We start from the raw sequence: 18,880 nt of genomic DNA on the forward strand, positions 1-18,880 counted from the left end.
ATTAAAACTCCCCCCACCTTCCAACCATAATATATAGAGAGTTTTCTTTTTGCATACCTGTGTGGCTTGAACAACCGGGCATCATGTGTTGACCACAATCAATTCCTTAGTCGTGCTAGTCCCCTCATGGACAAATGTGACTTTTAGATACGTATGTGGGAAAAAGTTGTTTCTTCACGTACCTTATTTTCATATCTAAGGCTCCGATCCTGTACACACTTCCCTGGGGGTAATTCTCACTGAACTCTAGCCCTCCTGAGTAGGCAAGCATACCTGAGTAGACAAGCATAGGTTTGCACTGTCAAATCCTGTTAACGTTAAGGCTGTAATCCAAATAAATGTACAGCAGCCTAGCCCGCTTGGTCTTCGGTTTTGGCACTGAATTCTAACTCTCTGTCAGAATTCAATTTACTGAGAGCAATGTTTACATTCTTAATAGGTAAATGCCTTGCCCTCTCCGTACAGAAAGATACGATGTTGAAGATAAAAAAGATTTTGAAAAAAAGTCATTATAAGCATTCGACGGCTGTATCCAAAATGACCTTAAATCACCATGAAGGACAGAACAAATTTAAAATAATAAAAATTTCAAAATGATAAAGCCGCAGTTAATAATATTGTTACATTCATGGAGCCAAGTTTAGTTGGACTAGAGGACCCTCAGGGTACCTTCCATCTCTATGAGTCTATGAGTCTGTATTCTGATTTCAGATAAGAACTAGTTTATCAAGATATATATTGATCTCGATATCAAACCCCTTGTTCATTATCTATCAGTTGTACAGAGGTATGGGGATATAACCTTTTCTGTATTGGTGTTCACCTTATTATAGTAGGATAGGATTCTTCCTTCTTAAAATATTGAGCATTTTTAGTTACTGGTGTTGTTTTTATCTTTTTGATGTTAATTTGTACGTACGTTTTTGCAAGCGTGCATCGCTGCGAGACAATTTGTGTGGTAAGCAACGGCATGTTGCAGCAGCTCTAGAACCCTGTTGGGAATGATTAAATGCAAGATAATAAATGCAGGCGTTATCAAGCCCAAACACCTTATTTTTAAGACTCTTACTTTACGATTTTGGAGAGGCGGGGAATAGGAATCACATTCCACAAATCAGATTCCCCCCCTTACATTTATAAGCTATTAAAAAATCCTAATGAAATATGATATAGGTATTTAACATAGAACCAGCAAATTGCTTATGGGGGTGGGGGGGGGAGGAAAAAAAGAGAAATGGCTAAAAATAAGTGGTGCATGCAGAATCCCACTCATTGTGCAAACTGCCACCCTGAGTGCCCTCTAGCGTTTTCCAACAGAAGTTAAGCCGTTTCTGTTTGGAATCCAGGCCACGTGATGAAAATGGAAATTGCTTCCTCGAGTCAAATGCAGATCAGGGAAACATCTGCCTATGACTTTCCGTGAGCTGAGCTGAATGTAGCATTGGAAGATATTATTATGACATCTTAATACTGGAGGGGATTAAATGTAGATCACCGTCCTGATTAGAAAACCGCGCCGTTTTCTGAAATGCAGTGCTCAGCTTACATTTGGCGAGGCTTTTTTTTATTTTTTACAGATGTGATAACCATTAATTATACACGGTTATATGTGTGGAGGGATATAAGTAATGATTTTTGAGTTCTAATACCATGAAAGTGTTGCTGTGTGATTCCTAGTATGGCAGTTTTGTTGCAGCTGTAACAAAATGAAGACAGCGTTCCCTTAATCTGATTAAATCTGGAATGCTTATATCTGAATTGAAAGATGCAGATTATTAGCACACTTGCATCTGTCGCGGGTCTTGTAAGCGTAATGTTCCCCGCTTGCCTCATCGGGGCTTCTTGCATTCTTGCTGTATTAAAACTCGGCCAATGCGCTTCTTACAGAATCGCAAACAGGAAATAGCTTCCTGTGTTCACAGAGGCTTCCAAAGTATTTCAACCGCATGGAATTTCTGTGCTCCAGTAAGTGCTTCTCTGTATGGCAAGCATATGACAAAGCATTTATTACTGTGTTATGGTGGCATTCCAGAGCAAACAGTGCTAAAATAATCAATCAGTTAATGGTCTGTATGGCAGTTTGAACGCAGCACATTCATTGTGCTTATGTTCTTAGAAGGATGAGTTTACGGCTGTAGTGTGTGTTGCATATTTAGCCGGAACTTAATGTCCTAAGCTGGTGCTGACACAAATATTTTTAAAAACGCAAATTCAGCAAGGTTAGCTCTACCGACGTGACAATATTTCAGCTTTAGCCCTCAAAAAAGGGAGACGTTTTCAGAGGGGGAGTTTGTCTTTTTCAGGAGAAAGACATGGAGAGCTTCAAAGTGCTTGGTTTGCCCTGTTGTCACAGGTTTTCTTAATGTCGGCAGCAATCTTACCCCTTTTCTATGGGAAAACGCATAGCTGCTTGCATGAAATAAAGTAGCAGATTTGTGATGTGCAACTCCATAGCAATAACTTGTTTTTTTTTAAAAAAAAAGGATAAATAAATGTGACTACATGTTTGACGACTGCAAGAAATGGAACTTGTTTTTCACCCTTGCTGCCGCACTTACGAGACAAAGGGATGGTTTCCTATGACAGAAAAGAAAGTTGGGAAATGTTTCTCGGTCGATCTTTGTGTTTTTTTGAGCGGTGGTGTATTTGTAACCTTGATAACAAAACCCCAGATCACATATGCTGACAAATCTAATGTATTCACCTCTTCCGTCCCCAGGCAGTAAAAAAACCGATTATGCTAATTTCTATCAAGGTATGTGGGACTGTACCGGTGATGTTCCTGATGAGCTGACATTCAAACGTGGGGACGCTATCTACATTCTCAGCAAGGTACTGTATCCTACCGAGAATAGATAGGTACGAGGAGATAGCTGAAGTAAAGAAAAGAAAGGGGGGGGGAACCGTGCAGCTTTCAAGGGTGTCGGGAAATTGGCATTTCCTTTACATCCTTCGCGTTCAGTCAGAAGTTCCTTGCCCATTAATTATTTTGTCAATGGAATGTAATCACATCTGAAGTGGTATTGTGCAACAGGAATTGCCTTTAAAGCATGTTTATCTCTGCTTCCCTCGGAGACAATGCACTTAATTGCGTGTAAAAGTTAGCTTTGTCAACTACTGTGTGCGTACAAGTTACATCCTCTTCCTTGGCAGCTCTTGCATGTGCTGAACTCGGAATATTTGGAATTGTTTTCATATCACAGTTTTTGGCCTCAGCAGTAACCAGCAGCCCTCTCTCTCTCTCTCTCTCTCTGTGTGTGTGTTACAGATTCAGTTGACTTTCACCACATTGCTTCCCCTCCCTCTCTTTTCTGTTAATCACTGTACACAAATGCAATTTCCTCCCTGCTTTTACTGAAGGGGGCAGAATTAACGTCAGTATGCATCAAACTAATATTTCGTTCTTACAATATTTTAACTATTTTGGAAAGTAGATCCACTATAGCAGCGCCTCTAAGCCGCAAACACAACAGGACTTTATTTTTGAGTCTCACTTAAGAGTTGTTTCCCCCCTTAATTCCTCCACAAATGAGCAAGACCCCCTTTCCAGAAAATGTTCAGTTCTTGCCGTGCAGAAGCTAGAGGGGCAACCCTGACAATGAGCCACGGCTGTGGCCTGGGCACCTGGGCGATACTTTGAGCAATTGCTTCTTGAACCCCATCCTTGCTGTCTGTAGAGCTGGCAAGCCAATGTTCATGGCATACACTTGCTAGGGTTGCCACCTCTTCCTGTATAATACAGGATTGTCCCATATTTCAACGTAAAAAGTTACGTCCTGTATTGATACAGTTTTGTCCTGTATTTCAGGTCTTCTTTCTCTCCCTCTCCCCCCCTCCATCTTTCTCTCTTTCTCTTTCCCACCCCAAGTTAGAGAACGTCTCCAACTGCATGTTTTTGAAAGGGTATGTGAAAGGTCATGTATTTAAGCTCTGGGTAGCCAAGAACAGACAGATTTACAAATTTGTGTGTGTGTGAGACAGACAGACAGACAGACAGACAGACAGACAGACAGACAGACAGACAGACAGACAGACAGACAAATTCCAGAGGGGCCATTGTGATAGGCTGCAGTATATTGTAATGGATTGCTTTGAAGTCACTTCAGCATCAGATGAAAAAAAATAAATGCCTCCCAACCGCACCGCACCGCCCTGTCCTGTGTTTTGCCAGAACAAAAGTGGCGACCTTACCATGCCTTTCCCACGCCTGTAAAGTGCAAAGTATTTCTAATTAAATAGATGTGTTTCATTGGAACTAAGCATACCTCTTCTGCTTCATCATTGATGTAACAAATAACTTAATAATAATGATTTACAATATCTCTGTTGCACAGCTGTCCTCAGAACACTATGAGAGCTAGGTCATCCTTATTCCCATTTTACAGACGGGGAACTGGTTCTTTCCCAGGTCCACTTGCTAAATCCTTGGCGCAGCAGGAATTTAGCTCCCTTAAATCCAGACCCAGCATATCTAATCCACTCTTTTTGCTTTGTTAAATGGAGTAGCTAGCTTCCAGGTGTGTGGTCATGCTCTGCAATCCTGTCCATGCCTTTCTGGAAGTAAGGCCCACTGTATTCCAACAGAGGGGGCACAATTGCAGCCTTACACTTTTATTTTATAGCACTGTCTTACTGTACTTTTCTCTTAAGTGTGTTAACTAACATGTTAAACAGCTACAGCTCTTTAAACATTCCTACAAGGAATTGCATCTTGATTTTCACCAGTCAAATTCATGGTTCATTTGACCCAGAACTGAAAGCATTCCACTTTGCAAAGAAACACAAGGTGGAGCAAACAAGCCTTCCCTTTCCCTTCAATCCTATGTGGTATCTTGATTCATCTACCTACCTGCCTACCTATGTATCACCTATCTATCATCTATCTATCTATACCAGGCACCCCCAAACTGCGGCCCTCCAGATGTTTTGGCCTACAACTCCCATGATTCCTAGCTAACAGGACCAGTGGTCAGGGATGATGGGAATTGTAGTCCAAAACATCTGGAGGGGATGCCTGATCTATACCATGGGTAGGCAAACTAAGGCCTGGGGACTGGAGCCGGCCCAATTGCCTTCTAAATCCAGCCTGCGGACAGTCCGGAAATCAGTGTGTTTTTACATGAGTAGAATGTGTCTTTTATTTAAAATGCATCTCTGGGTTATTTGTGGGGCATAGGAATTCGTTGCATTTTTTCTCCAAAATATAGCCCCCCCCCAAGGTCTGAGGGACAGTGGACTGGCCCCCTGCTAAAAAAAGTTTGCTGACCCCTGATCTACACCTTGGTTTTGATCAGTTGTAGCTGCTCCAGATCTATGGAAGTTTTATGTTCAGAATTTGCCCCTCCAATTTCCCAAATAAATCTGATGAAAATTCAACATGCTTTTGACTGTTGCAGCAAAGTGAGGTCTCCAGTCAGCGTTGAATTCAGGGGCTTTGGAAAGTTAAAACACCAGGGAATAATCTGCCCCTACTGTTCAAGGTCTAACTGACTGTTACCAGCCAAAGGGTTTGTTAAGAATATAATCACAGTAAGATATAATCCACAAGCTCTTAAACTGAAGGACTTGAACAAATACTTCTTAACCCTCTAAATTGGTGCTTCAGTTTTATGGCACTCGGATGATTCTTTTGCCAGTTTTTTCTTTTTTAAAGAAACATTTTTTTACACCATCTAGTGGTTGAAAATGAGGGATGCAGGTGTGGGGAGACGCTAATGTCTGCAGTTCCAAAATGGTGTCATAAATTTCAACTTTGGCTTGATCTCAGCTATTGCTTATTACTTTCTGATCGTATATCAGCCCCCCCCCCTTGACATTAATCTTCAGGAAATCTTATTCTGCTGATAAGGAATTAAAGGTAAGTATTATATGTTGTGAGAAGAATGCAACGTGAGCTGAAAGATAAAGTACTTGTGGAGGCAGGAAGCATTTCAGGAGAGGAAATTTAAATAACAGCAGGGCCAGTTGTGAAACGAGCCGAAACACACCTTTGGTGCTTCTCCCAGTAGCATCTTTGTGGGTGGGTGGGTGTTGTTCCTAAAATATGAGCAACAAAATTATTTTAACTAACCATGTCTTGACAAATTCCTCCCTTCCCTAAAAGAAATATTTGGAAACAACTTCACTTTAAGTACGGAAACAGTGGGATCGTACGTAGGTTTTGAAACAGATTGCACACTTCAACTTTTGACTCTGTCTGTGCATCTTGTTGCTCATATCTTACTGCAAACAGATGCAACTGCAACTGGACACAAGGCTGGTCTTAAATACTCTTCAATAGCACAGAGCTTTATATTCTGTGTTTTCACATATATTTCCTGTATGTGTAAAGTTCGCAGGGTTATATTCTCCTCCTTCCCCTATCATCTTTTTGATTTTAAACTTAATAGCAATATTATATAGGAGCATTCTGACTGCTCACAGGCAAATATACGTTTCTGATCTAATCCCTGGCACCATAAAGTGTTGTGTTGTTAGTTAATACTTTGTGTTTGCTTTATCCTGATTTTAATGCAAGAAAAAAAATCTTCAGGTGGTTTCCTACCTCCATAATGTAATTTGTTGTTTACAGTACTGAGGATTTTAACAAGGGGGAAGAATCACTATTCACTTTTGAAATATTGTAACTAACTTTTTTTTTTTTAAGGAATCTTTCTCCCCTAATTTTGGCTAAATCTTAAAACCAGGTTTAAAATAGGAATATAAATTACAATGTAGGTTTTTGAGGACCCTAAAAGAATTGAAAAACTTTTCATTTAGAAAAAGATTGCTTAGCACCAGATCCTGTTGTTCTTTTCACAAGCTGCATGCTCCAAATTACCTGCACCGTAGACTGTTCAGCTTTAAACATAAACTTTTAATAGAAATGGGCAAGTCTTCATTTTGCTCCAAGCCTTTGTTAGGAACACTGTGGCCCACATTATGGAGTAAGGAGGGTGTGAGCTATCTTGCTATGAGATAATTTCATAAATTGAATGGCATAAATTCATGTGCCAGGTGCAAATGATTATGTCGAGTATATCAGCAGACCCCTCCTTATTATTTTTATAACACAAATCTGAATTCAGTCAGAATATAGCCTTATTCTAGCCTTATAGCCAGATATTCTGCCAACCCAGTCTTATACACTCCTATTTTCAGAGCAATCAATAACATTTACTGGGATGATGTGTGCCGTAGTTCAGAGATTATTATCGCTGCTTATTTCCTGTTTCTAATTTCTAATTCAGCACATGCCCGTGCAGCACAAGCCTAGCTGTCCTTAAAAAAAAATGAAGTATAGGCTCAGCTCTGCTTGAACATCTTTTTGGAGCTTTTGCTTATAAACGGAAAATATGCTCAACATTGTCTTCCTGTAGAATATAATGCATGTAAAAATTATCGTACTTTAATAAAAATCTTTTTTAAAAAACCAAAACATTGTCCTCCTGTTTTTAGTAGTAGAAGATGACCAAAGTAGTTTTAGGGAAAAACAAAACCCTTCTCTTAACCAGCAACTTTGTCCAGCAAGCAAACAGAAATCTATTAAAATAGTTTACAGCCTTTCACTTCCAGTTATATCAGAGCTAGAAATCCAGGTTTGTATTGTATAATAGCAGGCATATTGCTATCCACTTACTCTGGAATATATCTGTAGGTTATGTATTTCATCAACTTTTTTTTTTAGGTAAATACATAGATAATATTTGATATTTCTGTGCTATTGAACCGACTGCTGGTTTGAAACTGTTTGTTAAAAACGACCATGTACAAATCGCATGTTGCAGAAAGATACGTCCCTAAACTGTAAAAGGATACTTAGAGTTGATCTTAATGTGTTGCTTTACTAAATCCAATCTAGACTTGGGATGACTTTGTATCAAAATAGTTCAGCACAGAATCTAGTGCATGTCAGTGGACAGGGTTTCTCCTGGACCTGGTTTAAAACTTCAGTGCCACTCAGCCATGGAGTGATTGAATTGTGTTGTTGCGATCTCTCTGTTTTGCTGCTCTTAGGGGGGGGGGAGAAGTAGGAAGCAAGTAGAAAAGTTTAAAGTAGAAAGTTTACAAAACAAGGAGAAGGGAAGGGTAGAACCTCTGTTTTCTGGCATGGACTTCTCAAGTTTAGGAAGTTTTTGATGGGCAAGTTCTTACTCAGGTGTTACAGGGTGTGAGAGGGTTGTATAATCAAAAGGCTTTTGATGAGCTCTTTGAGTCACAGCATCAAAGAGTTAGACAGTTTGAAAAGGCAATCTAGACCAATGGCTTGGCTTGAAAGTCAGGACTGTCCACCCAGCAGCTCTTTTCCCATGCGTTTCAAACCACAGTATAGTTTGAATCACCAATTGAGTATATTAACTTAAGCTACTTGTGACTTCAGCAACTTAGTAACATAAAATGTCGTGTTCTGCATTTTGCTGTTGAGTTGCCTTATAAACACCCTCACGCCTACCTGCAGAGAAAAGGTCCCGGAAATTCATATTACGAAGGCAAATGATGGGATTTTGTGCGTTTGGGACAAATTCTCCAAAGATCCTCAATTCATTTTAACTGCTTGGGCAACCTTTGTAAGATCAGGATCTCTGTTGCCTAGTTGGAGTAAGTGCACATTTTATTTTTATGTTAAAGAGTTGCTACGTAAATCTTCCTATATTCATCCACATGAACCATTTTCTTTTGCAGTAATTGTAGAAAACCTGCAATTTCTATTATACTAAAGAAGCACATGGCGTTTATTTTTTTAAAAGTTCTCAACTACTTTTATCATTAGTGTTGTTTGTTTATTTAGTTCTTGTTTTATTAGCGAGATTCCGGTTGTACTGAAGTTTGCAGCAAAATCCTACACTCAGGTATAGGCAAACTTGGCCCTCCAGATGTTTTTGAGACTACAATTCCCATCATTCCTGACCACTGGTCCTGTTAGCTAGGGATGATGGGAGTTGTAGTCCCAAAACATCTGGAGGGCCAAATTTGCCTATGCCTGTCCTACACGTAGTAAAGCCAGCTGAAATCTCCCTTGTCACCTGCATCAGCCATTTTTCGGTGGGCTGCAGCTGAGCAAGAGAAAGGAAGCAAGGTCATCCTATTGGCTCTGCCCAAAGACCAGCAACTTCTGGCTCCTCCTCTTCCTTTGAACTGTTTCCATTCCAGGTATAAGAAGGTTGTGCTTAAGATCCAGGGCCTAAATTTGCTTTCTTCCCAAGCCTTCTCTTCTGTCTTCTGTCTAAGGGCTGACAGATGACTGATCTTTGTGAACTGCTCTGGGAACCTTTTTTGGGCTGAGCCGCAGGGGTAGAAATAAATTGATCTTTAAATAAACCAATAAATAGATGTCACTGAGATTTAAGCAATGGTTGTAACTGGCGTTCTGGCTCACAGCTATAATTTCAGGTAGCCAGATATACTTGCATTAAGTGCTTCAGGAGGGATGGGCTAATAGTTCCAGATGAAATTTGGGTGCATGGCGTCTTTTGAAAATGTCACTGCTGGTTGTCCCTTTATAGTCCTCCTTTTACAAAATCCTAAAGTGTTTTTTCCCCGCCTTCTCTTCCTCCCTCCTCTTCTCCCTGCCACGCACACATTTGCCTTTAAGCCATTCATTATGTGGCTCTTTAATTTCTTCCGAGTGTTATTTTCATACAATAAAGCATTACAGTGCTCCTGGATCTTGATAGCATTTCTACAGAAAGAGAAAGAAGCTTTGTGTTCGTAATTACCTAACATTGTCAGGAGCTGACTGCAGGCCTCTTCCTAGCGATAACAGAATAACCACATCATGTAGCTTTATAGCGCATGATTAATAGAAAATAATTACACATCCTACAAAGGAATGCAATATTTCTTATAAATTGACTGGAATGGTTTCCTGCAGATTAAAGGACTCTTCATTATTTTATCAGTCTCTCTGAAGTGGAGTCAATTGCCCAAGCTGGAGCTGATGGGAAGAACACACGCTCCACCTACATATGCTGAGGAATACCAGATAGTAGGCTTATTCATACCTGAATAAGGTATAAATAAACAGCTTACACAACAGGCTCTCACGGTGCTGTTTCCCCACAAATATTAAATAATTTGCTGATGGATGCTGTCGTTCACTGGCTGTAGGATAAAGACCGGCTTTCAAATTCGAGAGACCTCCCTGTAATGAACAGAATCTTTGCACCCTCCTGAATGATATGGAGCTGTTCCATAGCATAAATTATTTTGTCTCTTAGCATTTAGTTACAAAGGAGGGGCTACATGCATCTTACCTGTATTATGATACAATGCAATCAGTCATATTTTGCTGCTCGTAGAGTCGATGTACTAATAATAAATGGCTGAATCCGGAGTAGATTGAGCTGATCTCTGATTGTGCAACAGAGATCTGTTGGCTCGCTATCACTGCATTCCCTTGCCCGCGACAGACCCTCACAGTGGGATGTGTGGCACAGGGGAACAAGGTGGGGTTGCCTTGCCTTGCACAAGCGTATGTGCTTTCCCACTTACGCACAACCCCCGAGCCATGAATCAAAATGCATGGCAGCAGCTTGTTGGTTTTCAAGGAACCTAGAATATATGAATTGCCCTAATGCTTATATTTTCCCCGGAGGTGAATGTTAAGGCTTTTTATTCCATATGTGCGTGCTAGTTCAATAACTAGCATGTATGACTCTCAGAGTAGCCCGAATCAATTACCTTTAGAGTCACTTGTAAGTAGTGTATCTGTAACAGAGCTCTAAGAGCAGGATCAAATTGGTTTTTGTGTGCGTATGAAAGTCAGAAGCACTCTTTTTTTAAAAAAAGAGACAGATGTAAATACATTAACTGGTTAGAAAGGGGTCTCTCTGCAATAATGACTCCAGCCGAAGGTTAAAATATGGCGTCCCCAATCAAGCGGGGCCTGTGTTTTCCTTCCTACTTGCTTATACTACAAATGCTCTAATTGGGATTCATGTTGCTCGTGAGGCTCATACCAAGAATAGTAATGATAAAATAAAAGCATCTGGGTTGCAGGCTTCTCCCTCTTTCTGGGCCGATGTCTGCAGCCAATCTATAAATTAGCTTACTAGACTGTTACATCACCAGCCACTTCATCTTCGAGTTTAGTTTAGCTTCATGCAAGTGCATTAAACTGTATATTCCTTAGCAGCTAGAAATTGTTTTTTTCAAAAAGGAAGAGAAATTTGGTTTTAAATTTAATTTAATTGGATTCTTCTGAAGCCGCTTTCTCTCCACCCACCAACCCACCCGCACCGCAAAATACGTGTTATTTCCAAGTTCCTGAAATGTCTGCATGGGATATTTCCATTCTGTAATTTAGGAGACTGCTTTTATTCTCTGCCATTAGTCGTAAAAGCCTTTAATGATCACTTAACTAAAGCAGCCTTCCGCAAACCTCACGTTGTTTTGCTCCCTGCCCCATCTATGAACGATTTGTATGGCTAGTGTTCAGAAAGTGGCGGTGTGTGTCCCCCCCCACTTTCTCTTCTTTCTCTTTTTTTGGGGGGGAAAGCTTTCCTGGCACCATTCCCTCCCGCACAGGTGAGGGCTGGCATCGTGAGTGATTGCTCGCTCTTTAAGTCTGCAGGGACACGGATTGTATATTTAAGCAGCCTAATGTGGGATGAAACATGTGTTTATTAAACACAAACACACAGCTGGAACATCTGAACCCCTGGTGAGGCAGCAAAGCTCCTCTTTGCCTTTAAGGGTTTTGGCCCCAGAACAGTCGTTTCGAAACTGCAGCAGGAGAGTCGTTCTTGCCCTGGCAGAGCGGCCTGGTTGCTGTCTGCGCTGATGAACCAGCGCCATTCACTCCAATGGGCAAAGGGGAAATCCCACTTCTGCCTTGGGACTTCTCTTGTCCCCCTGAAGGTGCAGGGCTTTCAAAGCAGAGCCTGGGCGTGCTTCTCGTTGTAGGTGCTCAGTTAAATTAACATGCTTAGCGTATCTCATAACCTTTGTTTTTAATATCCAGGTGAAGTTAGGCATAAAATAAAAGATTGCTTCCATCGTGAAAACTGCCATCTTGTTTATGTTAGGGTATAACTGTGTGGGCTCGCACGCAGACACGACCATACACACACTTCCTCCTCCTCCTCCTCCTCCTCCTCCTCCTCCTCCTCCTCCTCCTCCTCCTCCTCCTCCTCCTCCTCCTCCTCCTCCTCCTCTTCTTCTTCTTCTTCTTCTTCTTCTTCTTCTTCTTCTTCTTCTTCTTCTTCTTCTTCTTCTTCTTCTTCTTCTTCTTCTTCTTCTTCTTCCACTCGTAGCCAAGTAAGATTGTCTTCCATAAACACGGTTTTAACAATGGGCCCGTAAGTGACTGTGGAGGCCAATTCTGGATCCACACGTCCTTCCACAGTGGGGACATTGCTTTCCAGGCGGGAGTTGATCACGGTGTGCATTTGCCAAGCGTGCCTTCCTCTTAGCATGTTTCTCCCTTGCGTCCTGAGATCGAGTTTCTTCAAAGCCCATGACACCTTCGGTAAAGGCTGTTCCCCAACTGGAGCGCTCGCAGGCCAGTGTTTCCCAGTTGTCAGTGTATATACTACATTTTTAAAGATTTGCCTTGAGACAGTCTTTAAACCTCTTTTGCTGACCACCAGCATTACGCTTTCCATTTTTAAGTTCGGAATAGAGTAGTTGCTTTGGAAGACGATAATCAGGCATCCGCACAACATGACCAGTCCAATGAAGTTGATGTTGAAGAATCATTGCTTCATCACTGGTAATCTTTGCTTCTTCCAGTACACTGATATTAGTTTGCCTGTCTTCCATGTATAAAACATGTAAAACATTCTGTATAGCCATCCTAGCCAGAATACAACTTTTTATCTGAGAGCAAGGGAAGAGCCTGTTTGATCAGGCCAGTGGCCCATCTATTCCAACATACTCTTCCCACAGTGGCCAACCAGATGCCCATAAGAAGCCCCAAAGCAGAATCTGAGCATTGGATTCTACCCACCGACCTGAGTAGCCATTAATAGCCTTGATTTCATTGACCCCCCCCCCCAAATCTCTAATTTTTTTAATTTACAAAGAGGCACCAGGATCATATCTTGACAGATTCAGACTTGACAGATCCATGATCCACCATCATTGATTTACCTACAGAAGAAGTTCCCTTGCTTTCTCACCAGTTAATGTCAAATTATAAATTAAGGAAAATGAAAAAAAAAGTGTGGCATATTTCAGGAAGCATGGTGTAGTTTTGATTGTTTGAACAGCACAATCCAGGCTAATGGGTGGAAATGACTGGGAGACGTGCATTTATGAGAGATGGATGGCTTGGGTTTTGGGGATAATATATATGGCATGAGTGAACCAGATTGTTGAAGATATCCCTGTAAGGGTTGGGCATAATTTCAATCCTTTTCCTATAATCTATAGAAAAGGACAGGTAAAATTTGCATCTCACATGCATGCCGGAATCCAATCGGAATGCCACCAGTGCTTAGATTCAGGTAGAAAACAGCTTGCTTTATACTGCAACATACTCCAACAGAAGGTTTATGCTCTCTCCTATATCAAAGTCTCTCTGTGTTTCTGCTTTCCCTCATGCGGTCACTGTCAGCCTGGTTTTGGAATGAGCTCTCTGTTTTCATACGGCTGCCTGCTCCACGCAGCGTACGATTGGGGCAATTTCAGCAGCTGGAAGTTATTGAGCTGCTGTTAGGATTGATCTTAACAATATTTACCTCAGAGGGACAGAGATTAAATTTGGATCCCGCAATGCTCTTACTTGGTATTGCTTTTTGGAAAATATTATTTCCTTAAACTATCATATACTTGTTTTGTTCCAGATTTATCTCGCCACGCCTAAGCAGATTTCAAACCAAAATGCATTAGTCACCTGTCAGGCATATGAGAACTGTGATAGAATTTTCCGCATAAAGCAATGGTGAATTCTGAGAAGGGATATAGAGGCTGCGTGTGGGGAGCATCGCCCCTCTACGTCAACTTAACTTGGCATATATGTGAACTTAACTAACCACGGTTCTTTACGGCTCAAGGCTGCGTTACTGAATGGCTCCCAGCTGATCTCCGTACCTTATTACAAAGTATTAGTTTTCAAATGTCAGCTGTTGATACGGTTTTGGATGAAAGAATGTAAAAAGAAGGCAGACTAAGGCTCCCTGACTGTAGGGGAATTCACCCCATGAGCCTCATGACCTGTATTCCAAAATAATAATAATAATAATAATAATAATAATAATAATAATAATATACTGTTTATAATACCAAACCATAACCCACAACACACAACAGCCCAGTTCACACGATACAGTAAACCACAGTTAATGATGTCCTGATCTCGCTCACTTTGCTGCTCCCCACTTGAGTGTGGGAGACGCAAACCATGATCTTTTGGTTAGTATTGTGTCCATTCCTGGGTTTTTTAGTATGTTTTGTTCAAACCACAGTTAGTAAGCCAAGAACAAACCTTGGCTCCAGATCGTGATGTGTTTGGCATGAAATGAGCCACGATCCTTGATTTAGACATAATATTGAGCCAGAGATCGTTGGTTTATTTCTCCTTCAAAACTAGCCGGCGGAGGTGGGGGCAGGGGGGGGGGCAAAGCAGGCAAAACCAGCAAGTTCAAGGTGAACCATTAACTGAGGAAAAGCAAAGTGGGTAACCAGGAATGAAATAAGCCCAATGAAGGCTGCATGGTTTGGATATTACTGTTAAAAACAACAACTAGACGTATATACAAACACTACAAACCAAGACATTAGTATAATCACATTCTGTATTGCTCATTGAGTGAATTTTGGCTTGCTATAGGTAGTTAGTATTTCTCTCTCTCTCAACTCTCTCTTTCTCGCTGTCTCTCTCTCTAGGACGTAGTAACAGATAGTCTTTAAAAATGTAATTTCCTGTTTTGCTTAACTGCATTTCAAGTGCTTCAGAAACACATACACACACAATTCCTTAATGTTTTAATTTTCCATTCATGCTTTTGTAACTGTATATAAGGAGGAAACCTAAGGAGTCACATGCAAAAACTCTATTGCATTTATATCAGACTAAAGGTTAATATTGCATATTGTTTTCAATTAGGAGTACGGTAGATTTGGCTGGTGGGTAGGAGAAATGAAAGGAACCATTGGCTTGGTGCCTAGAGCCTACATAATGGAGATGTATGATATTTGAGAGGCCCGGGTAAGTACATTTTAATTCAATCTTCTGTAATGGCTTATATGTTCCTTGCTCTCTGTTTCATACAGATTTCTTTTCCTGGAATCTTCGCTGGAGTTCTGTTAATAAAGACTGCAGCAAATAAAACAAAATAAAAAATGGACCCGTAGTGTAGTTTTAAGTGAAATAAAATAAACTATTGTATAATGGGAGGAAATAAGTCTTCCACATCCCTCCCGGGTGACTCACCGTATTTCTGCCTCAATTTTTTGAGGATGCCTGCAGATGCAATGTTGAAGCAGGAGTCACAATGGATTTTCCTTTTTGCGGGATGAGGCACTTGTACATTCAGTAAACTTTAATTCTAATTCCAATAATGGTAACCATAACAGTAATCACAATTCTATTCCCCACTTCTTCTCAAAGGAGCTAGTATTAATCTTTTTAATTCACACTAGTTGTAATAATATCATACCCATGAGCACAAAATGGCTTCCAGGATGGGAGAGAGGGAAAAGGGGGCTTTATGACATCAGGTGGTAGCCTGGATATTTTGGACTGCAACTATCTACTGCTGCAGGCCTGGCTGTGGCTGAAGAGAGTTGTAGTCCAAAATATCTGGAAGGCACCAGGCGGCGGGTGTGTGTGTGTGTGTGTGTGTGCCACACAAAGCCCATAAAATGCTGTGTGCACTTGTGGTTCTGCTTCAGACGCTCGGAACGGCTTTTTCCTGAGCAAAACCAGCAGGCAAAAACCATTCATTTGAGCAAATAGTGGCTCAAATAATGTGGTGTCTGTATACGCCCCAAAACTCTTTTAAGGCGAATTCTGAGCGTGATCCAGTCAAAGTGATTTTTAAAATTATTATTATTATTTTGCTTTAGAATTCCCATCATGGCAAGCTCTGTTAGCCACGTTCCTTATACACAACAGCCTGATGATGATGTCAGGGTGCTTCCATGTGTCCAAATGCCACATTACAGGAATGATCTTATATGAATGGCTTTCAGGCCATTCAGAGGACAGAAGTGGTGCTTCATGCTGCTTCCTAGGATTTCTTTACATCGCCAGTAATGCTAACGCTGGCTTGGGGTCATGGCTTGCTTAAAACCGCAAATCCCACTCATCTGCGTATGTTTCTCCTCCCAAGGCAAAACAGCTCCAGATTATTCCTGGATTCTGCCGTTTTAAATTAATTCAGCTCTGGGTTTCACTCCGTGATAACGCAAATGCAGCCAATCAGATGGCACCATGTAGGGAAGTCATTCTGCATTGGTGGGATAGTTGCTACCCGTTTGCCGCAAGAGCTTTTTTTAGGGAGATTCCCAGCTTGCCATCGATGGCTGCTGTTGGCCAAGCAATAGAAGGGATGGACAGAATTTATGTTCCTGGAGGAACTAAGTAGAGCAAGGGGACCCAGCCCCCTTACCTTTTGTGTCTGACCTCCTGATCTATGGTTTTTAGACATCTGTAATGGGCACAATCTGGCTAAAATTGAGGAAGGTGGGGCTTGTGAATTTTATTAAGGCCCTGCCTCCATCTTTTCTTTTAAATTCTGGACACTGCAGATAAACGATGCAGAACAAACACAGCATTCTGCTTGAGTCTTCTTACCTTTAGTTTTTTGTAGTCTGGATCGGTGGTGACTGATCATAGAAAATAAGTCCCATGTCTGTCTGCCTGAGTGGTTTGTGCAGTTTTGCGTGTGCTCATCTGCACCCATGGGGAAAACCAGTTCACTGGAGTTAGGTGTAGAGTATTCAAGGATTGCCATTCATTTTGAAGAGGTGTGAGTATTTTCTTACACATTAACTGTGGGCTTCTTTCTTTCTTTCTTTCTTTCTTTCTTTCTTTCTTTCTTTCTTTCTTTCTTTCTTTCTTTCTTTCATTAGGTGGATTCTACAAATTGCATGAAGCCTGGCATAGGAGTATGCCAATGAAAAATCTGCAGGTGCCTAGATTTTAGCAAGAGCATTAACCCTAATATATTGCACTTCTACATATTGATTCTAATGCTGTATTTTTATATTTCATGTTTATTGTGAGTGTTGACGTATAAATTAAGCTTAACCTTTCTTTTTTAAATAATCATAATTTCTGCTTATCGTAGGACTCAAATTATTTTGCATCGGAGTTATTTTTTTAAAAAACTGTTGCGTTCAGGCATTTGTTATACTTTTGCAAAACAGGCATCACACACAGGATATGTATCCTGAGCTGCTGCAGCTGAAATAAATGTCAGGGAAATCTACAAGAGATTATGGACCGTCTCGCATTCATTTTAACACAAGTGACACAGAAGACATCTCCAAAAAAGTTAAGCTTCTACGTCTTATACACAGCAGAGAGTCTTGGATGTGAAATATTCCTCATTTCTTTTTTCTAACGGTACATTTTACTTTAGTGGTATTTTACATTTTTAATTACTTTCACATTCTTTTAAAATGCAAAAGTCGACGACACTGTGTTAGCAAATTATATATGATGTGAAATATTATATATATCAGTCTCTCTCTCTGTATATATATATAGAGAGAGCAGTCTTTGATTATAGATGCTTTATGTTGCACTTTCTAGGATACATTCTTACATATCTTCAGGCCAGATGCAGTGCCATTGTAGAGTTTTCGACAACCACCCCCCACCAGCAACCCTGAATATTTTTCTTTTCTTTTTTTAGAGGGGGATGGGGGGAGATTACTGTCTTTGCTTCCTCTTTCTGGTTCTGTTGTTTTCACACTTCCTTGGTAAGTCTATAGATGATCCTCAGAAAACCAGGATTTGCATAATAGAGGGATTATGTAACGATGTACCAACATGTCATTGAGACATGTCATAAAACCAACTGAGAGTGTGAGCCATGCTGCCGGGGGGTGGGGGGTGGGGGGAAGCAAACCATGAAAAGGACGTGTGTGTTGTCGCTCCTGAACATGTTTGCAAAAAGTCCCCCTTCCGGAATCATTCCAAAAAGAAGCAAATAATGTTCCCACTGTGGTCACATGTTAGTACGGTAGCTAATTGAGACCTAAATGTGACTAACGTGGTATGCTTTGCTACACTCACATTTGTGGGAGCAAGTCCCACACTGAACTCAAAGGGGCTTACTTCTAAGTAGACATGTGCTGTTTTTCTGGCTCCAACTCTCTTGTTTGTGAGATTTTCCTCCCCGGGAGGGTGGGGTGGGGAGCATTCAAACATGTCTGCTTACAAGCCAAAGCATTGCCGTCCAATCCAGTCCAAAGGACTAAAGACTTCCTCAGGTTTGTGGAGGAGCTGTCTTAAATCCCCGAGAAGCAATGCTAGTCAAACAAACCAGAAATTACATCAGTGCTACTTAGCACTGATCTGAAGGGGGGGGGGGAGAGAGAGGAATAGACTTCTCTGTACTGCCAGTGTTTGCCAGTAGATGGCAGTAGACTTTCACAGCATATTGGGCTTCTGGGAAAACCCATCCCCCACCATCACGCTCAGATGAATCTTTTGCGACTTAAAATATTTGTAGGACTCCCTTCCCCTTTTCATGTAAATCCAGGAGAGGGAGTCCTTAGCCAGCTGATGAATGACAGATCTTCAAACAATTTTTCCTATTGATAGGAGAATATAGACAGCAGCAGTTTTATTATTTCCATAACCTTCCCCCCCTCATGCAGTATAAAGTGATCTATTTAGCAAACACACACACACACACACACACACACACACACACACACACACTGCAAATGAAGATATTTCAAATGTACCGCATCCCCACCTTTTAAGTAGACATGCCTTGGA

General features: G+C 41.0%; 1 protein-coding gene across 1 annotated transcript in view; it reads left to right on the forward strand.

Moving 5' to 3' along the window:
* The window catches only part of SKAP2 (src kinase associated phosphoprotein 2), a 105,615-nt gene extending 88,431 nt beyond the window's left edge, over nucleotides 1–17,184 (forward strand). Inside the window, exons 11-13 of the mRNA XM_035128877.2 lie at nucleotides 2,720–2,832; nucleotides 15,029–15,130; nucleotides 16,999–17,184. Coding sequence (XP_034984768.2) covers nucleotides 2,720–2,832; nucleotides 15,029–15,121 — 206 coding nt within the window. The 3' untranslated portion in view covers nucleotides 15,122–15,130; nucleotides 16,999–17,184. The remainder of the gene's footprint in view (nucleotides 1–2,719; nucleotides 2,833–15,028; nucleotides 15,131–16,998) is intronic.
* The last annotated feature ends 1,696 nt before the right edge of the window (nucleotides 17,185–18,880 follow it).

This window comes from Zootoca vivipara, chromosome 12, assembly GCF_963506605.1.
Source record: "Zootoca vivipara chromosome 12, rZooViv1.1, whole genome shotgun sequence".
NCBI classification, from domain to species: domain Eukaryota; kingdom Metazoa; phylum Chordata; class Lepidosauria; order Squamata; family Lacertidae; genus Zootoca; species Zootoca vivipara.